The 27,957-nt window shown below is 44.4% G+C and overlaps 1 protein-coding gene across 3 annotated transcripts in view; it reads left to right on the forward strand.

The window, feature by feature from the left end:
* SPEF2 (sperm flagellar 2) overlaps nt 1-27,957 on the forward strand; it is a 1,748,369-nt gene that overhangs the window by 324,740 nt on the left and 1,395,672 nt on the right. For all 3 annotated transcript variants that reach the window (XM_069627121.1, XM_069627123.1, XM_069627122.1), the window contains exon 7: nt 25,354-25,549. In XM_069627121.1, coding sequence (XP_069483222.1) covers nt 25,354-25,549 — 196 coding nt within the window. The remainder of the gene's footprint in view (nt 1-25,353; nt 25,550-27,957) is intronic.

Below are 27,957 nucleotides of genomic sequence, written 5' to 3' on the forward strand. Positions count from 1 at the left end.
TGATCAATGCACAGTTCTGCAAGACAGCTCTCCTGTAAGAGTTTAGACCGCTAACGCCGGTTTGTGGACAAAGCTGGTACTGCACCCCCATGATTTTAGCAACTTTTTGACATCAAGAAAATTAATTCCCATCAGCTCTCGGTTGCTTTTGGCAATCAGCCTTGCCATTCCCAATGGTTTCAGGCTACTGTGTGTGTCGCCCAATGGTGGTTTTAGGCAGTGCCCTCCTGTGCTCACAACATAGGCAAAAATGGGTGGCAGCCTGTTCTTCATGTTTTCCCTGTGCATTTTCTGGGGAGTTCTGGCCATCATGATGTTTTCAATGCCAGTAATGCACAGTTTTTGTAGTAGGGCTCGGTTGCATGAGTAATACATCCCACAGGTCGCATACATTTTGATAAATCAAGACACATTTTTATATTGTAATTTATGGACTATATATGGAATATTTTAGAGTTGGAATTTTATGGAGCTCGAGTGACCCCCTTTGGGGTTCCAGCAGACTCCTATAGTTGCTGCAGTGTGCCTAGGATGGCAACACTTTAGTTGGTTAATATGGACCCACTTATCATCCCCCTCTGCAAAACTGCCTTTGGGGATGCGGATTTTGTAGGCGACTGGTGAGATTTTGTCTACAGTTTCAAAAGGACCCCTCCAGGTAGGCAAACATTTGCACTGTTTGGCCTGGCTCCTTTGGAAATTGTATAAGTAGACCTGGTCCCCTACGTTGTATTCTTTTCTGGTAGTCTTTAAGTCTTCATGCTTTCTGCAGATTTCTCTAGATTTCACTGAGCATAGGAAAAAGCATGTTGAAGGTGTTTTCTTAGATTCTCAACATACTCATGAGTTGTGGAGGCATTGATCAATGTCTGCTCTTGGGTTCTGTAGAGCAGATGCTGGGGAAGCACTATCCTGCGTCCAGTCATCAGCCCAAACAGTGACATTTTAGTTGCAAATGAAGGGGTAGATCTGATGGCCATTAGGACAAGAGGTAATCGAATATCCCAACTTGGCCCAGAATCTGCCACAATTTTTTTTTTAATATGCTCAAAATTGTTTTATTATATCTCGCTACTGCAACAATAGAGGCTAGCCGGTAAGCAATGTGTAGCTTCCTTTTAACCCCAAGTATCTCCCACAGCTTTGTCTTTACTTTGCTGGTGAAATGGCTACTTCGGTTTGACTCGATTCTTTGGGGTAGTCCAAAACGCAAAAAAGATGTGGTTGATCATCAGGGCAGCTGCTGTTTCTGCCTTGCAGTTTGGGGCCGGGAGACATCCCAACCATTTAGTAAACAAGCATGTCACGGTCAACATGTACTTGTTCCCCCTAGAGGAGTGAATCACTGGCCTGATGAAATCGACTTGTAAATCTGACCATGGCAGTGTCATCCCCCTCTTTTGCAGAGGCGCACGGTGTGTGAAGGATGTCGGCTGAAATTGTGCACACACAAGACACCCCTTCAAGTATTGGTCAAGGTCCTGCCCCATGTGTGGCCAGTAGGCAACCTCTCAAGATTTCAAGTGTGGTATGAAACCCCCTATGACCGGCTATGGCCGCATCATGGCCATGACTTAACATCAGGCTTCGGAATGAGGTAGGGACCACCCACTGATCATTGCCAGCTAAGGAATCCCCTTACCAACAAACCGTCTTGGATTTGGAACATTTTTGGACATTTGATCAACACTCTGAGGTCCTCTTTCCGTATGTAATCGGTATCGATCAGGGGAAAGTTCTCAGGGTCCTCAATGTGTTCATAAAACCTACCAATTATTGGATCCCCTTTTTGAGCCGTAATCAAATCAGCATCTGGGATCTCCTTACTCCATTGTGCAGTTGAGTTTTTTGTGAGCATTTGCCTGGGACCTAGTGATAACAGTGACCTGGATTTCCCCCAACAATCTAGTAGATCCCCTTGGATGGCTCTGGTTTTGTCCAGCTGATCAGCTAGATCATTTCCAGTTTTGTCTGGTCCCTCTACTTTGGAATGACCCTTGATCTTTTTCCAGTAGATAGTCATCCCATTCGAGGTGACCAGATCATCAATATTTTGGATCAATTTCCCATGTTTCAATGGTTTGTTATTAGCACATAACATGTCTCTGGTCTTCCAGTTAACCAGGTTCTCCACGAACCGGTTCCGTACATAATCTGAATCAGTGATTATGACCAGTTTGTGGAGTTGATGTTGGACAGCAGTGAGGATGGCTTGATGCACGGCCATCAACTCTGCCACTTGACTACTCCGGGGACCAATCTTGTACCCAGCGGAGGGTTCTGGGATCTCATTCACCTATGCATGCTCTACGCCGGCCACAAGTTCTTTTTCCCCATTGTTGTCAACATGGTAAGATCATCCATCCACATAGACAGTGGGAATTCCTTCAAAGTTGTCTTCTTCAAAGACTTGGTGTGGGGAATTGAGGTATGCCTCCATATTGTCCTTGATGTTTAGACTTTCGTCCTCGAGACAGTTTTCTCTGGCACAATCATGCAAGTCAGCCAGACCTTGCGTGAGGGGACTCTTCTTGTTTTGGCCATATCTGACCTCCACAGGAAAGCCTTGCATTGATAGAATCCAGGAAGTAATTCGGGAATTATTCACATTTCCGGCCCGGATTCTGTCACTTTGGAGATATTGCAGAGGCTGGTGTGGAGTCTCCACTATGATATGTTCCCCCTGGATAAACGAGCAGTAATTCTTCAATGCCCACACCGTTTCCTGGAGTGCCTTATTTCAATTGTTGAATTTTTCCTCCACAGAGGATACATTTTTACTCGCTTAGGAGATTACTTTATTGACCTTGTAATATTTTTGATATAATACTGCAGTCAAGCATGTATTAGAGAACCCTGTCTCCAAGAAGAACTCCTTGTTTTTGACCGGGTAAGCTAGGCAAGGTGCTTGTGTGAGGCTTCTTTTGAGTTGTCTTATTGCCTCCGCTTGTTCTGGACCCCACTCCCACTTGACCCGCCCATTCAAAAGATGAATCAGGGGGTCTTGTGATCTCTGCGTAGTCCTCAATTAACTTTCTACTGTAATTAGTCAGTCCCAGGAGGCTCCTTAGTTCCCACTGAGTTTTGGGGTCTTTTAATTTCTGGAGTGCTTCCACTTTCTTTTCCTGGGGACAGAGACCCTGAGGAGTAATCTCATGCCTCAAGAAATTAACACAGGTTCTACACCACTGTGCCTTTTGAAAGGAAAGCTTTGCTCCGGCAGCCCTCAACTGTGTCAGAACATAACAGATCTCCGCTATGTGTTCCTCCACAGTTGAGCTTTTGATGAGAACATCATCTACATAAGCCAGGATACCCCTCTCACCCAGGTCGGGCATGGCCTTATGTAGAAAAATGTTGAACTCATTGCCGGAGTTGATGTATCCGAAGGGAGTCCGGTTACATGTGTACTGCTGCCCCCCAAAGTTAAAGGCAAGCTTGTATTGGTCCTCCCTACTGACAGGTAAAGTCCAGTATCCATTGGTCAGGGCTATTGCAGTGAATACCTGTGACCCCTGGATCTGGGCCAGCCCTTGGTCAAGGTAGGGAAGAGGCCATCGGGAAGTATGGACCTGTTTGTTGTGCTCCCTAACGTCGTCACAGAGTCTCCACTGGCCGTTAGGCTTCAATATCCCCAGCACTGGATTATTGAAGGTGCTGTGGACTGGACGGATTATCCCCCGGGACTCAAGGTTCTTAATTATTTCAGTAAGGGACTCCATTGATGCGAGAGGCAAGCGATATTGCTTCACAAACACTGGAGTCATGCCAGGGTCCGTGGCAATTGTTATGTGGATTTCGGTGCGACCACAGTCATATGAGTCCACCGCAAAGAGATCTTGAAAATCCAAGAAAACTTGTTTCAACATTTGCTTTCTCCAGAGTCTCACAGGCATCAGCTAGGCTGACTCTCTCTTCAACCATCTGCCTGAAGCCTGGAAAGACTTCTGGTTTTTGTAATCTCAGCGGCCGCCTCCAGCTGGGTGGAGAAGTCCCTGGTCAAAGTGCTGATTTGGACTAGAGGCTTCAGGTGGGACAGGCATTCCTCACAAACTGGAAAATCACCTCATCCCTCCTGAAGTCACAGCTCACATCTTCCTTACCATAAGGGCAGGAAGTCGCCCCCCATGCTGGGTAAAGATCCTGTCTGGTGTTGTGTTGTCATCACTGTCACTTTCAAATGAGTCCTTGGGGATTGGTCCTAACAGTTCATTGCCTAAATCTGTGGAAAAATGTTGGTCATTAACCGCCATTTGAATAATGGTGCTTGCGGCTGGAGTGATACTCTTTAAGTCGCTGTTATCCACCTCTATTGGAATGGTGTCATGTTCTATGTTGTCTAATGGTGTTGGGTTTACCCCCAACCCTTGCTGTTGCAGAGAAGCATTTAGATGAATATAGGCATCAGGGTTTTTCAATTTCTGTCCTCTTAACTTTCACTTCCAGGGAGAATTGTCGGGTCCTTTCTGGGATGGTGACTTCCTCTCCAATCTGAATTTCAACTGCATAAGGCAGCAGTTGAGCTGACCTAAATGCTTTCTCTGGGTCATCAAAGCCCATGGGATTATCCGCTAATCGGGAACAAGCTTTGAAGTTTAGTAGGCCCAAACTAATGGCAAAGCGATTGAGAATGGCACTGCTTGAGTAAAAGGCGGCAGTGACGTCTCGCACGACCCAACAATTGTGGACTATGCTCTTGTTGCCTATGGAGATTTTGAGCATACACCTGCTTTGCAGGAGATGTTTGGAATTGGGTGTTTCCAGATCCATTTCCCATTTGTCTATCAGTCTAAATGTGGGAATGGCTTGATCTTTTGGGAGTTGGCGGAACATGACTTCGCTGATGAAGCTCTTACCGTTGTTCACACACACTCGGTCGAGAACAGAGTCCTTCCCTTCATTTAACTGAACAGGGATGGACAACTGCTCTCCAATTTGCTGCATATCAGCCAGGCTCTGAGCTGATTTCTCATCTTTCTGGACCATAGGAGTGGGAATGTCTGATTGTGGATTGGTAAAGAATTCCAGAGTGTTTCCTTCCAGTGTGGAATGCCACCTTAAACTGGAAGGAAGGTTGATTTTCAGAAATAGAGAGGACCTCCCATCACCAGTTTGTCCTGCTGCTATTACTGTCACGTCTGGAATTTGGTTGTTCTGGAAGTGAAATTCTACTTGGTCAGATTTTTGTTCAACCTGAAGGGGTCCTTGAGGGACCCTCGGATGTGGAAACAAGGCACAATCACCACACATGAACTGATACGCCAGACACAAGGTTGTATTCCCAAAATCTAGGGTTTATTGCAAAACAATTAGTCCCAGTTGGCCAAATGGTCCCACGCCCCGCGACGTGTACCTGACAGACCTCGGAGGACTCAAGAGAGCGGGAATCGTACATCAGTTACATATATACAAAATGAGCATCTTCCAATCAGTAATGACACATTCGATGCCGCCCCTAATTCATTCCCTTTGAATTTGAGGCGATGATTGACCATGGTGACGAATATGACACCTTAGACCACCATATTTAGTAACAGTTTGCAATCTCGAATTTACAGACACCATTTTTTATTTGAGAGAACACAGCGTTTCTGTTTTCATGGGCAAGCAGCGCATAGGGGACTGGCACATTCCAGGCCTTACTATCTCCTGGTTTCGATTCACGCTCTTGAGGGCAGCTTGCTCTCTGGGGCCTCACAGTGCTCAGAAGGGGGGCCGTGAAGAAGAACATAATTCAGACCCTTTAATATTAGTTTCGTACATTGCTATTCTTTTAAGGAGACTCTCTGGCATCCGTGTACTGATTAAAATGCCTTGCTCCTTGCCTTCAAGGATATGTGAGGGAGGGAACCGAGCATTTCTGTCTGGCTCTCCAGCGTAATTTTTCAACATGTCTTTAGTAACCTTGGACCATTGAAGTGGAATAATATCTACAGCAAAGCAGTTTTACATGAGGCAAAGTAGCAGCGTTGGAGAGAACAAAGAGAGAAAACAAAATGGCGATTCTGGTCATCTTAAAATGGCCGCACTCTAGTTGAGCTAGTAACTATGTAATGACTAATGAGTATATATTATTAACACTTTAAATGAGCCGGTTGGTCTTCGGCCAACCAATTATCCTGCATTGCCTTCCGTTCGAGGGGTGTCTAATTTTTCTAGACTGACAAACCTTCCTCTTGGCCGTATGCCAAACGCCTCATCTATACATTGCATTCTCCTCTGACCAAGTGTTTAGATCAGATTTGGAATTTGATTCGAATTCTGACTCATATACACTCGCTGTCTCCTCCTTATTCTTATCAATATCGATCGCCATGAATTCTTTGATCGTTTTGGATTCATTACTATTGTGCGCGTTTGGTCTAGTAATGTTTTTTTCGTTCTACCATTTGTACACATTCCTCACTAATTTCAGTGCATACTATGGGGAGACAATGTATGCAACAACAACATGTCACGAATATTCCTAGAATTGCTACTAAGATTGCAAATAGCTTCCATCCCCAGGACCGCAACACTTCCCAGAACCAGGAGCTTATGTTCTATTCCCAGCCTCCTTCAGGGGGGTGAAGATCAGAGCTTAATACGTGCAATTTTCTTATCGCTTTGAAAATCGTGGGGCAGGAGTCGCTTACAAATACGCAACACGCTGATCCCACGATTTTGCAAACACCGCTGCGATCAACTAAGATTATATCAAGGGCCATTCTATTTTGTAGTGACTAATTCCTTTTTCCTCAAGAGTCATGTTATATAATATGGCGGTTCCATTTATTGTCTCTACTAATATTCTGGACAGTCTTATATTATAAGAGTTTATTGCTTGACCCCAAAATGGTATAAATGATTTTGCTATGTCTTCTACAATCAACCCGTCTTCAATATTCCGGCGAGGTCGTGACCTGGTCAATTTGGCTATATCTGCTGTTTTTGAAAGAAACACCCCAGGAAACAGCCTAAATAGCAAGTACCTCCCCAGTTTCTAGGTAACCAAGGATATGCTTTTTCTCCACATATGAAGTACACAGGATCCCCCACATATATTGGTTCCACTTCATTGTCAAGGAATGCTATGTTTTTGCATCCAGTGAATGTCCCCACCTGAAAAGAGCCCTTTTTCTGTAAACAAAAAGGGTCCGAACGTGGATTATAATTTACTGTATAGGAAGGGGGCTTCACATCCTTGTTTCCTTCTGGGTTCTTATGAAACGTGATCACAGATGATTTATAAGGCACCAACAATCTATCCTGTGGCATTATTGCTGGTGTAATTAATCGTGTTTTATGGAATATGGAGCAACCCACCGGTTTCATAATCACTTCTCGAATTCATTCATGTTTGTTTTGTCTAGTTGACCTTTTTCACTCTTGCTCCATTTCCCATAATATAAAGCAGTCAGAGAGGCATAGCATGCAGAGGTCAATGGCAAGGGCTGTACATACCATCCTATTCCCTTACCACCATGCTGGGGCAAGTGGGCACAAACCCAACAGTTGTTTTTTCTTAGTATTGAGTGTGTCATGTTCATTATCAGTAGTAATGTGTTGTTCCCATACCCTTCCCTATGTCTCTCTTCCATTGGGGACAATGTATAGGAAATCACATGAACTGGGCTTTCCGTCATGGAAATGTTCACAACAGGCAAAAGTACCTTCAGAGGGTGCATTTCCTCCAGGTACCACCATACTGATACGGTCAATATTGGGGCTAATATACTCATTATACACATTATTATTGTTAGACCCAGCATACAATTCTTCCGACCATGTCCTTTTTTCACCTTTCTATGTACTGCGTTTAACTCTCTATCAGCATTGGTGCAGGAGGGGACGTTTGCTGGTTCCGGCATCTTCTCTCGTCGTTCCTCTTCTTCTGCCGTGTTCGTTGTGAATATTCTCCTGTCGATGCGCTTGTTGGAATGTCGGAGAGTTCGATAAATGTCTACAGTCTTTCCATGCCAGTTCTTCTCAGCCTGGGTTGCTTAGTCGTTTGCCAAGATCTCCATGCATTCGCACATTGCTCTAGAGTTTCAGAGCAGTTGCCTTTGTACCATGTGCGCCCCGCTCGGGTTCCGGACACATGGATTTAACACAGAGGTGTTGCGTTTGTTGACCTGTCTGGTTTGCACAACCCTCACGCCACTATCCTCTAGGCCTCCGGTTCCTACTTCATCCAAGAATAGGAAACAGAGGCAATAAAATCACAAAAAGGTGACGGTGTGATCACTCCTTTTTTCTGCTCCGTAAGTTATACTGATTTGCTCCCGGTATCGTGTGGTCGACAAACAGTGCGGGTGCACTTCCGGTCTCAAGCTTCGAGTCAGCTGGGGGCGCAATGGGCGCCCAGGCGATGATGCAGGCTGTGATGCAACAGAAGATGGTGGGCGCCACAGAGGTATACACTTGGTGTCGTCCAGCAGTGATGCAGAATCTGCTGGACAACGTTGGGGCATTCTTTGCCCTTCCTCTTTTATGGCAATTTCATCAGGCTTTGTTTCAGGATCGGGCAGTTTCTGTGGCAAGGAACTGGCAATTGTATTTTTCGTTTCTGGAACCGCTGTCTCTTTCTGGTCGTTCTCCCGATCAGTCAAAGTGTCAAGTGGTGGTGTGACTTGCTTGGCGTGCGTGGCATGTATCCACGCCTTTCGTCCAACCACCCGTATTGCTATTCACTAGCACCCAGTTTCCTGGCTCCAATGCGTGTCCTGGGCCAGTGTATCCGATGGGCAGCACCTCCTGCACATGCTGATTAATCAAACACAGTTTTTTCATTAACAGATTACAATAAATGCTTAGTACAGGATGTTCCACTTCCCTCAGCCTTTTCGGCTGAGGTGCACACCAAACATTCGCTGGTCTCCCCATGATAATTTCGTACGGGGAGAGCCCAGTTCTCGCCTGCACAGATGTTCGCATACACAGTAGTGCTATTGGCAATGCATCTACCGAACTTAGCTTGCTACCTGCACAGATCTTACTAATATTGGACTTCAAGATTCCGTTGTGGCGTTCAATAAAACCGGCCGGCATCGGATGTCTCGAACATATGAATCGCTTATTGATTTGGAGGCCTGTACAAATCTGCAGTATCACTGCACCTACAAAATGCGGACCGTTGTCCGACCATATGACGCGGGGCAGACCAAAGCGAGAGAAATATTCCTTCAGCATTACATTCGGCGTGCTCACGGCAGTGCATTCTTTTAATGAATACGCTTCCACACACTTGCTGAACGCACATATGACCACCAGAACATACTTCAAGTTTTGGCATCTCTCCATTTCTATGAAATCAAAATGGATCACCTCAAATGGCATAGAGAGAGGGCCAAAACTGCCTGTTGGAGTCATTGTTCCCTTTCCCACATTGTGTTGTAGGCACGTGATACAATTCTGTACCAACCTCTCGGCATTCTTTTTTGAGTGGATTTTCCCAGACTGTAGCTAGATGTTGAATTATTTTCTTTGCACAAATATGGGTGGGACTGTGAGCCATTGTAACCATTGCATTTACGTAGGCATTTGGCAACATCCAATTTCCGCTCTTCTTGTCCACCCAACAACCCTCTAGATCCAATTCTGCAGAGCCATCAGCCCACCCTTGTATTTCATCGACAGTGGCTTCCGCCTGCATCTCTTTGACAGTGACAATTCCATTCTCTATCATACAGGGTACTTCCTCCGACTGTACTGTTAACATTTTTGTATTCAAATCAGTGGCAGTTTGTTTCGCAATTCTGTCTGCAAATGCGTTTCCCTTTCCCACCTTGCATGTCACCTTTTTATGTGCTTCACATTTTACTATTGCCAAGTGCTTTGGACACGTAAGTGCAGACAGCAATCGTACAATCAAAGGGCCATGTTGGATTCTAGCCCCGTGTGATGTTAGAAAACCTCTCTCGGCCCACAGTCGGCCAAGATTATGAACCACGCCAAAGGCGTATTGGCTGTCGGTGTATATGATCATGCTTAGATTTTCAGAAATTTCACAGGCTCTCGTTAAGGCAGGTATTTCCGCTGCTTGGGCAGAGTTATAAGGAATTCTTTTACTCTCTACAATGCTTTTTAACGTGGTGATGGCATATGCGGCAGTTGATGTGCCTTCCGGTAACCGGTAATTTAAAGCAGGAACCGTCACAAAACAGTTCTCCACTGGTTCTTTTAGTGGAGTATCACTCAAATCAATTCTCCCTTTTGTTTCTTCCTCAGTAACCATTAAGCAATCGTGGGGGGGTGATTCATTTCCACCAAGGTCTTCCTTGGGCATTGGCATCAATTCTGCTGGATTCAAAGCGCTACACCTCATTGGATGTGGGGTGCGAACAACACTATTTCATATCTAGTTAATCTAGCAGGGGTGAGGTGTTTCGTCTGCGTTTTATTGAGTAGAAAGTCTATGGCATGTGGCACCATCAAAATTAAAGTGTGCCCCAATACCATCCCTCCTTTGTTTCACTGATGCAGCAGCTGCTGCAACAGCTCGCAAACATTGTGGTACTGCGCGCGCTACAGGGTCCAGCGCAGAAGAAAAATAACCGCACGGCCTATTTCTTCCACCTTGTTCCTGCGTTAAAACCGATAACGCGCAGCCTTCATTCTCATGCACGAACAACCTAAAAACGTTTCCATAATTTGACGTGCCTAAAACTGGAGCAGAACACTACAGTTTTGAGCAAATCAAATGCTTTCTGACATTCTTCATTCCACTGCAACAGTATCACTACATCCTTCTTTGTCAACTCCACCATTGGCTTCACAATTAACACAACATTCACAATCCACTGACAATACGAAGCCATGCCAATTATAGCTCTGACTCCTTTCTGTGTCTTTGGAATAGGCACACCAGAAATGCTCTCTGTTCTCTCCGGCGTTGGTCTTCTCCCTTCTTTTGAGAGTAGGTAACCCAAATAAGCTACCTCCTTCTGACAATACTGAAATTTCTTTAAGCTAGCTTTATGACCATGCACCGCTAGATGAGTCAATAACGAGACAGTACCTTTTTTACAAATCTCTTCCATGTCAGCAGCAATTAATAGGTCGTCAATATACTGGAGCAATACACAGCCTGTAGGAAGTTCTAGCATGGCTAGCTGTTTTTTTAATGCTCTTCTTTATATACTTGGACTTTCAGTATAGCCTTGTGGAATATGTGTGAATGTGAATGATTGTTCTCTTAACGTGAAGGCGAACAAATATCTGCTTTCCTTGTGTACTGGAGTGCTGAAGAAAGCATTCTTCAAATTAATAACATTAAAGTATTCTGCCGAAGCAGGAATTATGGTCAAAATTGTGGTAACATCTGGAACTAACGGGAATTGGGGATCTACTACTTTGTTTAATGCACGCAAATCAATTATAAAACGGTACAGTACCTCATTACCACCTTTCTTATACACTGGAAGAATGGGGCTGTTGCATGTGCTGCCTGTAATCTGTTCAATCACTCCCAATTTCACCAAATCAGAAAAAATACTTTTCAATCCTTTCTCTCCTTCTGCTGAAATTTTATACTGTGGGATGCGCGGTAACGTTACTCCTTCTTTTAAAATAATTTTCACTGGCTCTATCTTCAAGCATCCCACATCATTGTCATTCACTGCCCAAATACAAGTTGGCACCTCACTCAATTCCCCTGTTAAAAGTTTAGTCACAAATTCAGATTTTGGCATATTCTGAGGAGAAATGGTCAAGAATACCCCATCTGGTGTACAGTGGATAACTGCGCTTAGTTTTTACAATAAATTCAATCCCAGGAGATTTTCCCCACAAATCTCTGTTAAAAGACATGGACAATGTTCAGTAAAAGGCCCTACTGTCACTGCTAATGATTTGGACTCGGGATTTATTACTGGGGTACCTGCGAACCCTACTGAAATATTTTGTCGCCCTGACAGAGGTATATCTGGAACCAAGTGATGGTCTATCGAGCTCTTCTGTGCTCCCGTATCTACGAGGAATCTATGCTCTTCATTCCCGACTTTCATCTCTACGTAGGGTTCTTTCTGATTCACGGGAATAGACACCGGTTCCGACCCTTGTCGTGGGCTGCCCTATTGCGGTAACAACACATTATCCGAAGTGTAGTCACTGCTATTATTGTAATATGCACCCGATTGAGTATCAAAAATGTTCCCGCCTCTTCCTCTATTTCCATTTTGTATACCCTGCTGATTTTGACTCTGGGTAAAAGTAGTTTGATTCGGAGCCTGGCCTTGATTCTGTGCACCATTCCCTTGATTATTCTGGTGCAGCTGCATATGGTTTCTGTTGTGGCCATTTGTTCCTGGGTGCCCTCTGTGCTGCCTTCTCTGACCATACCCGCCTCTATTTTGCAAGTGTGGATATTGCGCTCGCCAGTGTCCTTCCTCTCTGCAATACGCACATTAATCCCAAAGGCCCTCCATGCATGTTTAAATTATTCCTGCCCTGTGCATTTCCCCTTCCCCTGTTGTGTCATGATACTTGCTGGAGTAACACCCTTGTTTTCAAATTTGTTCCATCCTTCTCTTCTCTTTCTTTAGGGTATTTACTCGATTCCCGTAATATTGGGCCATGTGTAATACTTCTCCTAACGTTTTTGCTTGCCATGCACTTTCTGATGTCATTATTCAATTTTGAACCGGGAGTATTAATCCTCTCACATATTTATCAACAAATAACCTTTTTCCCACTTCCGTGCTTACATCCTGCCCACTGAAATCTGTAAATACTTTTTCGAATCTGTTAAAATAATCTGTAGCCAGCTCGTCCTTACCTTGAACACACGCAGTCAATTTGTCCCATTGAATTCTTTTCTCTGGGACAATTTCTTTCAATTTTTGTACTATTCGTGCTGGCAATGCTATCCTATTCGGCCCTGGCTTTGCACCCACTCCTATCTTTATCCTCCTGTATTAAATTTGCCCAAGTGGCGCCATAAACTGTCATCATCTACCTTCCTTATTCCTTTCAATATGTCCGCTGGCAGAATTACAGGGCATATTAGATCTATATCACTCATAGTGAACACTGAGAATTGCAATAAAGACTCTACTTCTTTATAGAAACACAATGGATTTTTCCGTATGTCAGGGATTGTTTGTTTTATATTATTCACTTCCTGTCTAGAGAAGGGGACGTGCACATATTGAATTACCTGAGCTGGCGTAGTGCCTACCGCGGGAGTCTCTATCTTTGGTACAAAGGTAGGGGGTACTTCCCTCATGGGGAATGCCACACTCACTTTCCTCCCCCTTTTCTCATATGTAACAATATTCCCAGATGGGGGGATAAGGCTGTTTCTCCCGTCCCTCGTTCCATTGCCCTCTTATATACTGCCATGGTCTCGGGGGGGGGGGGGGGGTAGGGGGGAGGGGGTGCTGGCTTTCTCCTCGCTTATATCTCCGTTTATCAGATATTCAACCATCGTCTGTAGTGCTTTCCTTTTTATCGGTAAAGAATATTCATCAAATATTCGATGTATTTCCATCGCGGGAATACTAGGATCTAACATCCATTTTACCGTTTCTCGTGTGCATATTTTTAGTGCACTACCAACCTGACCTGGTGGCGGCAAAAAATTCTGCTGCATATAAGGTCCCGCCGCTTTCTTCCTACCTCTCTCAATATCCTTCCTCTCATACCCCGGTGTGGCAAATACTTCAGAATAGTCCTCATCAAGTTCATTCTTAAGCTCAAACAGTCTGCTCACATGCTCTTTTATTTCTTCATCTCTCCCCCCTACAACGAGCTAATGCATTCAAATCCAACAATCGTTGCGGTGGTAACGTTCCAATTAACTTTTTCCATTGTGCCAACAAATATTCCCCCATGCATTCCAACCATACCTGTCTCTCATTGTTCCTTCTGAAATCATAAAGTGACGCTAGCCTGGATGCCCCATCATTCTCATCTATATACATTTCCGCCTGTTCTTGCAGCTCACGTTTTCTCTCCTTGCTGATCGCGCTGCGGGTCACTCTCGTACAGCCCTCAGCATGCGACCCAGACCCTGTGCCATGTTTTGGACCTGGCGCTCTAGGTGTGACACCCACTCAGGCTGATACGGAGTTCTCATTTTTCCCCTGGGCTGATCCCGGGAAGGGTAACTATCCCTCCTCTGAAAGTACCCCGGGTTTGGAAAATTTGGGTACCCCTCCACCCTTGGCCTCCCCTCTCCCGGATTAGGTTGTCTGGACTCAGGAAATTGGGGAAAGAAGGATGGATTGTTTTGGGGTTGAAAGTTTTGTGGGTACCTGGGGAAAAAGTTCTGTCCAGGATTTGGGGAATTTCTGCCCTCCTGGGGGAAGTGAGGAGAAAAGTTCCCTGGGTTAGGTGCTGCTTGGTTGGATCCCTCCCCCCTTGGGCTGGAGGAGTCCACACATAACCCAGGATGGGTCTATTCCCCTTGTAGCGGGGACTTATGTAGTCAGGGGAGCCTCCCTGCCTGTGACTGGCCCGAGGGCCTTCTGGGCTTGGGATTGCTCTGCTGATTTTGTGCAGGTGGGTTTTTAGGCCCCCCAAATCCAAAATGGGGACAACCTTCACCTCTGCCACCTTAGCAGCAGCAGGAGTGTTGGTTGGTTTGGGGTTTGTAAGATTGTTCTAGTTTTCTATGGGCTTTTGTACCCCATAGATTTGGGTAGCCTGTTCAATAACCCAGTCTAGTGATCTTTTCTCATGAAAATCTCTCACTAGCTGGGTCATGATGTACTTGGGTAGAGCGTGGAAAAAAGTATTGACACATTCTTTGCTGTCCGCGCGCACCCTTCTGGTAGTCTGCACAGAGGCACGCTTTAATTCCTGCACAAATTCTTGTGCGGCCTGATCCTCCCCACATTGCAAGTTGTCGGCTGCCTTGCAAGCCTCTTGAGGATTTCTGTGAACAGAAAAATGCTTCAAGATGGCCGCCCTATAGGTGGACCATCTAGAATGATTTTGGTCCTCCAGCCCCGCAAAGAAACTGGAGTATTCTGGTGAGAAGGCCCATTTCACATACTGAATGCAGCTACTGCTGTCTTTCAAATGGAAAGTTTCCATTATCTGCTCAAAGAGCTCTAAGTGCTCCCAAAAAGAATACTTAGCGTTCTTATGATAAGGCGTGATGACGCTCCTTATCGCCTTGATTTGTTTTAAGGGGTCCTTAAGCAAGGCCCTTTTTGCCTTATTGGCCTTCTTGGTTCGGGTAACCCTGGTCCAATCCTCCTCTGACTCGGAGGCACTGCTCCCAGAGGTGCACATCTGGTCTTCTAGGTTCTCCCGGATTCTGCGAGTCTGCAAGTCTGTGAATGGCTGGCAGAATGTGGGGACCTAGTCTCCTGTGTCCTGGGGCGCTCAGAGGAGTCTTCTGATTCCTCCTTGCTCCCAGGATTTGATGGGTCCCCCCACCCCCACTGTCCTAGCTGGGCCGAGGTTTTCAGGATGCCCTTAGTGGGAGTACTTGGGATCCCATACCCAGATGCCTGCCAATCCATTCCTGGGAGGTGCTGGTCTATGAGCCCCATGCTTCTAATTGGATTGAAATCTGCCATCCCCGTGGCCCTGGGCTCATGTGCGCCAGTGGACTGGGGGAGATGAAGGCCTCTGGTTACTAGGGTTCCTGAGATTATGCTCAGGTGTCTCCCTTTCCCAGTGAACCTCATCTCTATCAGCCCCTGCTCCCTGTTGCCATGCAAGAACCTGAGCTTTCTGTTCCTCAATTAAATCCTTACTAGTCTCTATCAGTCTCTCTTGCATGGCTACCTGCATGTGGAGCCTGTCGTTGTTCTCACAGAGAGCCTCATTTTCTCTTTGTGCTTCCTGGGTTGTTTTTGAGTACTGGGCCAGTCTTTCTGCAGGAAGGTTACCTCCTGAGTCCTGTCCAGACTGGCCTGGTCCTTCCTTGCTAGAGCCTCTTCCACCCTCCTGGTGTGCTCTAACAGTTTTTGATGGTCTTTTTGGAGGTCACCCAGTCCCTGGAGGGCCAGGTGATTTTCTTCCAGTTTCTCTTTTAAATAACAAACTTCCTGGCCTAAGGTGTCCCTTTCCTGAGTAAGAACCTGCCTCTGTGCCACCACGTCGTCCCTCTGTATTTGAAGCGCACCAGCTTTCTGGCGCTCTTCATCAAATTATGCCTGGGTGTCCTGGTCTTTCAGAATTAATTTGTTGCTCTCTGCCTTCTCTCTATCTAGGTGGCTTTGCAGGGTGACTACCTACTCTGCGCATGCCCTGTTAAAGTTTATTTGTTGCTCCAGCTTTTTCTGGCTCTGCGGTAGGGAGTCCACGCTTTCTTGGTACTCCTTCTGCAAGGCCAGAATTCTGGTATCCTGTTCTGCCTTTTCCTGTTGCAGGATACCCATGTCCTTTTTCATTTTGACTATATACTGCCTGCTTTCATTTTCGGACTCCTGGCTCCTCTACAGCCTCTGCTCAGAAGAGTCCAAATCAGTTTGGGCCCTTTCTAATGCCTGCAATTGCTTACTTGCCAGATCTTGGCCTTTAGCATATTTCTCCTGTATGGCTCCAAAAGATGAATATAGATATGCTGCTATGTTGGCAATCTTGTGTTGTTCTTCCCTGGCCTTAAGGGCCATATATAGTTCACTCAAATAACTTATGCAAAAGGTGTTCTCTAGCCATATTGATGTCTACCAATGTCGCCATTCTGGAAATATTGATTTCCTTCCTGACTTACAGAAGTTTATTTTATTTTTGCAAAACAGACCATTTCCTTAGAGCGTTCCCTTTTGAGGGGTGCTTTTACAGTGTACACAGCATGGTAGCCAAACAGGATTTATGTATCCTATTAGTTAGCACACTGTGTTAAGCTGTCAATCCAGAAATCCCGCGTGAGCCACCAATCTGTAAGTGGTTTCAACCCAGCACTCCAACTAAGTCGATGCCTAGCGTGAGATGCCTAGCTGGAACCTTTATTTATATATTTTTATGTCAAAAGTTTATTTTATTTCTGGTAGATGTACCCTTATATAACGCCCCTCTCTTTGAATCCCCCCCCGCCGCCCCCCGGTCCCACTGAACCAAGAAGTAGGTTTGTTTTGCAAAGTTAAAATATTTTATTTGATTAATTGAACAATATATATATATATCACACTTTTATGACTATAATATTTATAAACTGATCAGCAATGGGTGATATCACAACAATCAACAATCTCTTTAATCAATAGGAGTATGGGTGGGAAGAATAATGTAGCAGAGAATAAAACTTTGTGTGGGTTCAATGAAATGCAATGATATGAAATTAATGCAGCACAGAAATGAAATGAAATGAAACTTGATATGAATTCAATCAGACAATGAAATCACTCTTTCCCCCTGTTATTACTCAATCCCCCCTAATATGCAGTATGAAGAGATGGAATGAGGACACACAGGTTCAGGAATATACAATCAACAATGCAGTTCAATCCCGATTTCCCCCAGCAAGCTTAGAGAACAGGAATGATTTTACACAGGTCAAATGCAGTGGTTTGAAATGAATGGGAAAAATGCTAAAAATTGATTTTAATTCGCTAAATGGGATTCAAAACTAGTGGGAGCTGCTTTTGTTAGGTTCAGGTAGACGCTAGCAATGATGTTTGAATGACTGGCAGATGGGAAACTGAATTTAGAGGTCAAATGCAAGAAATAGCTGTTTTTATATGGAATGAAATTGAGCCAAATGTGAAATTGCGGCAAACTTTTCAGCGCGTGAGAAGTGCGATTACAGAAAAACTAAAGGAGTTGCGGTTCTTAGTTCATTTGAAAGCTGAGGGTATTAGCTTCAATTTGACACTTAAATTCCGTTCCTAGCATGCATGGTTCAGTTAGAAAGGTTTTAGTAAAGGTCGATTTTTCTTAAGAGTGAAGATTTCAAAATGAAAGATGCGCTTTGACGATTAGGAACAAAGATTTCTTAACACTAGGGAGTCTATGGAGCCACAAACTACACAACAGCACAGCCACCAATCCAGAGGCGCCCCTGGATGGTTTCTATCTGCCTGAGACGCTTGCCTTTCTCCAGCAAATATATATTAGCGCAAAAATGATTATCACTACAATTGTCATGGGATTATATGGATTAGAGAAGGATTCAGGATAGACAAAAGAGATTCTACTATGCAGTTCTGGATATGTTGGAATGGGTTGGGTAGGATTACTTAAGGTTAAGAGATTTGCTATGGACAGTTCTATGCTAAATACTCACAACTATGGTTTGGAATGGGCCGTCAAGATCTGGTCAAAGGTTTGGACTGGAATTCGCTCACCACCGGACAGGTCTCAGGCGCTTGGTTCTGCTCTCAGCAAGGCACTCTGGTCTGCACGCCCTCCTGGACTGGATCTGACGGGTTGGTTCTGGATACAGCTCTGCTTTACTGGTTTGGATCTCTGGGTTCTAGCAAGGGTTCTTGGCAAGAAACAGCCAAAACAGCACAGCCAGGCTCTTGAATTGGTTGGGCCCTGTGGAGGTTTGGGGTTAAAATCAGGTTGCAAGATTTTAAAGGCCAGCTGAGAAGGGTTCATTTTTTTGGATTGGACTTTTTGTTTCAGGGTTCTGGAGTCTGGATATGGGTTCTGGAGTCTGGGTATGGGTTCTTCCTCCAGAGCGCTTCGCCAGTTGATCAGTTGATGGGTGAATGAGTGTGTCTGGGTCCTCAACAGACTCTATTTATGTATTTCCCAAGGGGATGGGGAGGCTGATTATACTAAGCCCACCTTCTAGGAAACTGATTGGTTTAAGTATTCCCTCTCTACTGATTCGAGAAGGAAACAGTGTGTCATGTTTATGGTCCAGGGAGAAAAAACTCCCCTTTGTATCTAACCAGAAAATCTATTTTTCATAAACATATTGACAATATCCCAAACTTGCTAATATTACATTTACATTACAGATTAATTAAGGCACGTGTCTGTCAAAGTCCCATTTTTTGGAGAGCTTTGGTTCACAAATGACAGTTTTTCGCGCTTTTGGTTGGTTACTCAGTGTCAGTTCTGTACCAATTTTTTCACATACATGCACATACCATCTGGGCATATTCCTGTAAATGTGTAACATTATCACAACTGCTACAAAGTCCACATTTTGATAGTTCTGTCTCTGAATATTGCACACGTTCCAGAGTAATTTCTACTTGTGAGCAACCTTTTCATTTTAATAACCTCTAAATTCCATATTTTTACCAGTTTGGCACAATTATCTATAAGTCTTTTTCTCAAACATATATTTTCTCCAGTTTAAAATCCACATCTTAATCTGGGCCCGCCTCCAAGGCTTGGCTGAGCCAGAGAGTAACATGAGCTTCTTCCTGCCAGGGCTGGTTTCTATTGACGCCCCAAATTAGCATTTTCTTTCAGTTCAAGGGAGTCCTTTGTCTCCACTCAGAACAACAGGCCAAAGTGCTCCTCCCTTTTCCTTTCACCCCTGCCTGTCAGATCCTCAGCAGAGCACAGGGGAAAAGATTCTTTTGTTTGGGAGAAGGTGTGGAATGTCTTTGAAGCTCAGTGCAGCTGGCCTTAACTTTTTAACACAATGTTTAACATAGTCTTGTCCTAAAATACAAATTACATTTTTAACAAATATATCCACCAATCTCTTAATTACAGCCTTTTTAAAATATAGTTTTGAATTGTATCCACCTCTATTGCTTCTGATAGCAAGTCTTTCCTTTTCATACTATGATTTCAACGTATCAGTTTAAATGACAGGTTTAAGTAATCGCCAGCTCCTGACACATGCGAGCAGCGGTACTATGCCTATTTTTGACATATTTCTTTCAAGCAAGCATCTTTAAAGGTGGATTTTCTTCTGATAAATATGTTTCTGCTGACATTGTGCTTAGGTGAATTCTTTAAATAAATTGAAGTTGAACACCCAACAAGGAGGTTGGATCTCTTGTGATGTTTGGGAACCATGATTTTTGCACTTTCCACAGTCAAGGAAAAACGGATTTTAAAACAGATCTATGTTTCTCTTGCAATGCAGGACTGCTTTTTCAACAGTTTCAGGTTACTCTGTGGGTAGCCCAATGGTGGGTTTTGGCAGTGTCACCACTGACATAAGCAAAAATAGATTGGCGGCCTATTTTTCAGGTTCTCCTGCGCACTTCTGGGTGATTTTTAGCAAGCATAATGCTTTCTGGTGGCCATTTCTGATGTTTCTGATGCAAACACTGAACAGTAATGTTGCAGGGCATGGTCTAGTGGGTTAAAACATTCCACACCACTATTCATAGTCTACATAGGGAATAACTTTGACGTGCAACCTGTTAAAGTCATTCCCTTGGAAAATGATACCAATACAAAAACATACTCTCCTCTCTTATGAAATTGCATAGTAGGGGAAGGGCTTTGCATCTGTGGGATCCAATTGACGATATCCTGATATCTTAATACAAGTACCCAAAGACAGTCATTTACATTGGTGATGAGGATGCCACTTTGATATTGCATGACCTAGAGAATTTATCTGGGATATACAAGAGCATTGTTCCTTGTCTGGGGAACATTTTACTGTTTTAGGTGTATGACTCTCGTTACTCTCCTCTCCACTTCGGAGAGAAGAACCTATTTTCTCAGTTGAAATAGCGTTTTTACAGCTGTGGGAGAGTGGACTTTGCTCTCAGACAGACAGTTTGTAGAATGGGATGGGTAGAATAAGGTATTAAGGCAGACATTATTTAGGACATAGATCTTTTAGTTGAGATGGGTGGGAGTTTAAGCATGAGGTTTAGGTAGCCCATAGGTTTAAAAATATTAAAACCTCACATGCAGTTTAAAAAAGGTAATTTCATTAAAAAGATATTTGTATAGTAATCTAGTGGACAAGTGTACAAAAGCTCCCCTTTGTAAAGGTGTAAGGGAGAATTCTCTGTTTGGGCTGAATTTCCTAACCTAGTGAGTCCCCCAGCAGCTTTGCTGGATTTCTGGAGTTTGTTTGTTTCTCCTGCCAAGAGTGAGACTCTTTTTCTCCCACTCTTGGATATGATTTGTGGTGTTCCTTTGAATGTTAATTTGTTTTATGGGCTATGGGGTCTTTTACTCCATATGATCTCATGTGTTTTTTTCTATGTGCGTTACACAGCACCCTCTGTGCAGTAACACCGGGGTGTCATAGTGACCCCCCACCATAGACTCCATACCCTGGGACTGACTACTGTCTCCCAGGGCATGTAAAGTCACCATTGGCTTTACTAGTCCCAAATTACTAACAGAACCAGTACAAACCATCATATTGTGGACGTACTGGTAGGGGAAATTCGATTGCCCCTGGGTCTGTTGTTCGAGGGGGTACTTTCCCGTCCCCCCCCCGTCGAGTTTTGGCTGGTGGCAGTGGATACTACTTTTTATATTCAACCGCGAATATATCTCTTTGGGATTTTCCCATTGTTCGAGGCTAATACTTTTTTAACATAGCCTCTGACATACCGCTGGTTTATTTATTTAATATTAATTCACCGGTTGGTATTTTCTGCCAGAACTCGGTTTTAAAATGGCGTTTGTGTTTGCCTCTAACTCCAAACCAAAGGTCGAGCCCTTTGTTCCACTTTTTGGCGGCCTTCTCCCCAGAAGCCTCCAAAAGTGGTGCCACTCTGTCTGGGTACCACGGGGGGTGTGGGAGGGGGATTAGGCACCCTGGACTGAGTTACCTTGGTAACTTAAGTCGCACTCTTGTGTGATTGGCCCAAGTGGTAAGCCGGCCGGCTCACCACTTAGCATGTTTGATTGACAGCTAGGCTGAGTGAATGGGGGTGTGCTGCATAAAAGCAGGGCTTTTGGGACTTGAACTTCAGAAGTCGCCACAGGACCTGAAAATCCGACGAGGGAGAAGCTGAGCCGGCCTGCTACGACGACACCACCGGTGGAGCCCTGCTGAACCGACTCACCACTTCTCAACGACAGAGGAGATCTCCCTGCTGGAGAGTCTTCTTCCCCTGACTGGTGGGCGCAATCAGTTTACCTTCTTTTCTCGCATCCCAGGACGTCTTGTGGTCGAATTGCCTGTGCCAATCACCCCGGCAACCGGATAGCCACTTACCACTGGACCACGAATAAAAGGACCGCTCCTTTAATTGAGAACTCCGCCGCTGGTTTCTTCCCTGGCAGTGCAACGGACTCCTGCTTTCCTCCCCGACGAGATCCTCTCTTCCTCCGGACAAAGCACCGACTTGCACCCGCTGCCAGGAACTGCCCCCGCTGGAGCGTTCTCACCATTTTAAGGTACCATGTCCGCCAGGCCTCCCTTTCTAAAGATTGCTACAAGTTAACAATAATCCCTTAACCTTCTGGACTGGGCTGGCCACCTTGACCATCTAACTGGTCCCTTTCTGTTTGGTCCAACACTTTCGGAACTTATTGCGAGACTTTTGGGCACTTTCAACCGTGTGACCTTGGACACATTTCGACCCTAGCCTCTTAAAGTGGGTCTGTCCTTGTTCACTTTGACTATACAGTTTTAACCTGCCTTCTTATCCTACTGTGTTCTTCCGAAAGCGTTGGGATCTGTTTCTATTTTTGATCTGCCTTTCTCTCCCTCTTAAACCGATTGATTAGAGTGCCATCTTCGTTAAGCGCTCACCGCTGTCTGAAAATAAGTGTTGCTTTACTTAAGACTTGTCTAACTAATCGTTGAAGGGAGTGTATATCTTTTAGTGACCGTATTTTTGAACTGCTTAATATTAGTGCCAGTGTGTTTTACTAGATGTGTTTTTAAATAAATAATTATATCTCTTTTACACCAAGCTCTGGTCAGTGTTTACTTGTTCTACTGTGTTCTTTTGACATATTGTGAATACTCTGTATACTGCCTAGCTCTTCTTGAGAGAAGTCTGACTGCTCAGCCACAGCTACAAGGTAAATCTGGGTGGTAGAGACTGCTACCAATTGGGTTTACTGCCAACCACCTGTAGTCTTAAATCTTTTGCAGTGGTCCCAGAGGGAACTGCACAGGTTTCTGCCTAACAAAAGGCATTATGTCAAGAAGCTAATTTCACCTTAAAAGTGAATATGCTGAGTTGAAGTCAACAGGATTTGAGAAATCCTCCATGCAATCCGGTTTAGGTTTAGCGGTAGCTGTCCGAGCAAGCAGACATTGGACACAAGAGATACTAAACCAATGCAAGCAGATCATTGATCAATCTTTTCCCCTTGTGTTTTCTAATCTGGTGAATGCTAGAATGTGGCTGCATTTGTTATTTTGCTCCTATCCCCCTTCCCTCTGGAATCCAGATCTTTAGGCACTTGTCTGCTAGATTGTTGAGGATTGGAGTCACAGGGGATCTGTGGAGCTAGCAGCTCCCCTGGAATTCTGAGAAAGTCTTTGGGCCTCATTACGACCCATGCGGTAAGTTACCGCCTGGGCCGTGACTTTACCACCATGGCGTAAACTACGTTTACGCCATGGTGGTTGGCGGACTTACCGCCCCATTCTGAGGTTGGCGGGGCGGTAAGTCCCCAATCCCCATTTACCCTTCCCCATTCCCATTTTTGCCCCATAGGGCATAATGGGAGTGGGGAAGGCGTTAATTACGCCACCGTAAATTACGGTGGAGTAATTAACTCCATGGTCCCTTAGCGCCATGGATTTTAACACCTGCTAAAAGCAGGTGTTAAATCCGCCATGGCGCTAAGGGACCTCGTACTCAGGCGGTAAGGGTCGGCCGTAAAACCCTTACCGCCTGAGTCGTAATGAGGCCCTTTGTCTGGACAATAGCCCTTACAGCAAAGCCTGTGAGCGACAGGTTCCTGTCATGACCCTTGCCCCTGGCCCTCACCGGCAAGTCAGTATTCCAGTTGGGGCCAGGTCAAAGGCCTTAACACCTCATCCAAGACTCTCTTGGAGTCAGTCCTGGCACCTTTGCCGGCAGGCTCATAATCATCATGAAGACCAACATTAGAATGGGACTATTTACTTGGAGGAACTATTTAACTTGAGGGGTGTTCAGCCAACATGGAGGCACACACATAGCTCAGTTACAAGGAACTGAGCTATGCGGTCTAGTCTTTTGGGTGTGGCAGGCCTGGGACTACTTTACCTGGACTACTTTACCTAAGACTACTTAAACCACACCCAAACAGCAGAACATGCTTTGCGTTATTCTGCTGTGGGCAGAGTAACGCTCACCGTGTCCAGTTCTTTGATGCCAGCTTACCTGAAACCAAGGACCTGCAGAGAGAGAAAGAACACTACGAAGCTTACCTGGAACAGTATCCTGTCTTCAATCCATCGCCGACTTAATTTCCACTCACCTGAAGGTATGAACTCCATCATCCGGCACCGCATGCATCCTGGAATACCATAACCTGGAAAGAGGAGAAAGAAAGACAGCATTATTAAGCGCATGAAGAAAGCCACACAATTCTTACCTGGGTAGTCATCTTCTGGTCAGTATCATTGCTGGAACATTACGGCGCTCGGCGAGGAACATCGCAACCTGCAAGGAGAGAAAAGACAGGGTTAGCAATATAAAAGGCGAAACAGCGCCGCGCATCGCACATTTCTCACCGGACAGCATTGCGCACACCGCGCTTTCGCCTACCAGCCCATGCTCATCTTCAAACTGCATGACAACACCAAAATACCTTTCCATACCTAAAAGGAAAGAAGCAAGACATTATTATTCGAACTAAGAGGAACATAAGAACTGCATATAAAAACTGTAAAGCAGCAAACATACAGAGTCGCAGCAGGCCTGGATTCCCACAGGGGGGCTTGCACCAGTGAAGTAACTAAGTCGCTGCTTGCCCCCCACATCTACGCGCCCCTGCCATGAGGAGCAGGACGGAGAATCTGCCTTTTACAACATTAAGGTGAGGAGAGGGCTCAAGGGGGAAGAAGGAGTTGAGGCCAAGGGAGGTGGGAAAACATAAAGACAATCTGGTATTGAATCCAGCTCTCCTATATTGCAGACCCATCTTTAGCCAGAGGCCTTACCAAGGGACCGGGAGAGGGTTCGAGAGTGCTAATCATCCAACCAGGGCTGGGTGGCGTCCCCGTGGATACCAGGTGAGCGTAACAGTTCCTGGGTGGATTCTGAGTGTGCCTATGGTGATGTGTAGTCCGCGTGTGGACTTCTACCAATTGGGGTCCAGTAACCCTGGCACTGTGTCTGACTGCTCTCTGTGGCTCACACTTTGTGTCAGTGCCTGCTTTTGTTGGTCGTTGCAAAGCTATCCACACCAATGTTCACTGAGGAATTACGTATTTCTATGCTCTCCTTCATTTACTGCCGCTTCTGTGGTGATCTATGTGGCACCCTCGTTGCGATCCATTGTTTATTGTGGAATGCAGTTCTTTTCCATACCGATGTTGATGTCCATTGTTGTTTGAAACTAAGTCCTAGACCTCATATTCCTTTCTTTTAAAACCTAGATCTTACTGAATCATGTCGTTCCTAGGTGCTCTCAAACTAAGGTGTTAGGAAAATTATCCCCAAGGACAATAACCACCGATTTGACAAAACCTGACTCAACCGATGAATACATTCGAAAAATTCAGAGACGTTTAGAGGAAGATGTTTTTGCTCGGGAACAGCGGGAGAAAAGGAGACGGAAGATGTTAACAGAGCAACTTAAAGCTCATGAGACACAAGAGGTAAGTTGAAACTAACAGTAATCTTTAAATGGTCACAATCTCAAATTACAAAGATGCGCTAATAAGATAAACATACAAATGATCTCTTGTGACTTTGAGATATCTCATATGTACGTGCTTGTAAGTGTTTGGTTAATGGTTTCACTGATGTGGTAAAAAGATTTCATTGTGCTAATCTTGAATTGAAAAGTGTTGACTTTACATTGAAAAAATTAACTTCAAAGCATACAGGAAGCCTTACCATTAAATAACATTTGAAAACCTTTCGAAGCGAGCATGTATCAATTTTAGAGTTTTGAGATAGGTTGGGTTTGCAAAACATTTGTGCAAACATAATGTGTATTTATGACTAGTGTTCACCAGCATGTGCATATTTAGTGCAGCAAAATTGCATTCTGCATTAAGCAACACCCTACAACTTTTGCAAGGGACTGCAGTTGCAAGGAGGCAGTGCGGTAGTGAACATTCATGGTTTTTAACTAGGATTTTGAATTACCCGGTGTGTACTTTTAAATCTCAGCTGAACCTGAGGTGATCATGTTTCTCTTCACTTTGACCATTTCCTAATAGCTTTTCTAAGAATGCTTCTAAGATTGTGTCCTCTTGTAACCTCGATCTTTGAAAGAAGTTCAGGCCTTCATGCCTCCTCCGGCAGCTTAGAAAACAGGTCAGATGCCCTTTCCATTTCTAGTGAAGACCTGAAGTCTAAAGTGTACAATATGCACTTTTTTCTTTTTAAACTCTTTTTCTCGTTTTTCAACTATTCATAAAAATTTAACAATAACTGATATACAGGGTTTGGATTATCAACAATTCCAATATCTCAAAACATGTTCAAATAATATATCCAACAGAGCTCAACAAATCACCCAACAACCAAAACCCAAATTTAGAGTATAACCATAACACCACACCACACATAAGACAGAAACATAACAGGACGAGAGACAGAACAAGTACACACCCACACACCTCTTACGATATTACTACATTTCACACTCAAAACTCCAATCTATCATCACCCATATAAGTAAAAGGTCCCCACAATTTTTCATACATCTCCTTGCGCTGCTTACAAAACACATTTTTTTCATATTTTGAAAGAATCTGCACATCAACGCGCCATCCTTCAAGTTGCTTTTCCCTCGTTTTCCACACTTTTAGTTTGTTTAGTCGCCACCAGTAGGGCTCTGTTAATCCAACACAATGTTATACAGTCAATATTTCGCCCACTTCTTGGTGACTGTAAAATCACTGCCAAAGGATTTCACTGGAATGTAATGTTCCAGATTGTGTCAATTCTGTCCAGCACGTCCTTCCAGTAGTCCACCCTGTCACAATCCCATGACATGAGTAACAGAGTACCTTTCTCTTTCCGACAACCCCTGCAGCATTCACTATCAACCATCCCCAAAACACACTTACGCACAGGGGTCCAATAAACCCTTCCCAATATCCTTTGATGTACGTAACGTAGGTTCAAGTCGATATTTGCCTTAACTGGAACTTTCCAGATATTCTCCCATTCCTTTAGCGCAATATCCCTGCTCAACTCTTCGGACAAGGTCAATCGTAGCTTCTCCCATGAGACCAACCAATGACGCTCTAATGGCATGAGTCTTAATAAATTTGACACTTTCTGCAACATTGTAGTAAATAGGTTACAAATCTCTGCTTTCTGCATGAGCGGTGCGTCCAACATCTGTTGCCTTTCAGAAATCAAGATCTCCAAAACTCTATACCTTCCCAGTTCACTTCTATTTAGCCCATATTTCTCCATCAGGTTCTCGAAGGGAACCACTCCCCATCACCCCAAATGTCGCCAATCGCTAAGATACCTTTATTAATTCAACTCCTCCAATTCAACATCTTTTTAGCCACCTATAATTCTGGGTTATGCCAAAGCGATGCATCCTTGTACATAAACAGCTCTTGCCCACTTACCACTATCAATGAAGTTAATGCATCTTTAGTGACAACAATAGGCTATAGGTTCATAACTTGTCTAGGTAATTTCCCAAAGGAGTACAGACTCTGTGCATAATATGGCTCTAACATCTTCTTTTCTATTTGCACCCACCACGGCATCGAGCCCCGTCCTTCATCAGAATAATTAATCATCTTTTTAAATACAAATCCTTTAAAATTGTTCTCAAGTGTAGGATATCCAAATTCTCCTTCCTGAACACTTCAAACCATGATATAGCGAGGTATCATAGCCCTTTTCCCCACACCCCATAACAATTCTTGAAATACCTTGTCTGTACGCCCAAGGGCTTTCTTTGTGAACCATAAAGGAAGTGATTGTATAGTATATAAGACTTTTGGTAATAGCATTATTTTAATTGTGTTAATTTTTGCCCAGATATTCAAAGAAATATGTCCCGATGTTCTAACATCCCCCAGAA

This window comes from Ambystoma mexicanum, chromosome 6p (genome assembly GCF_040938575.1).
Source record: "Ambystoma mexicanum isolate Mex_15411 chromosome 6p, UKY_AmexF1_1, whole genome shotgun sequence".
Taxonomy (NCBI): Eukaryota; Metazoa; Chordata; class Amphibia; order Caudata; family Ambystomatidae; genus Ambystoma; species Ambystoma mexicanum.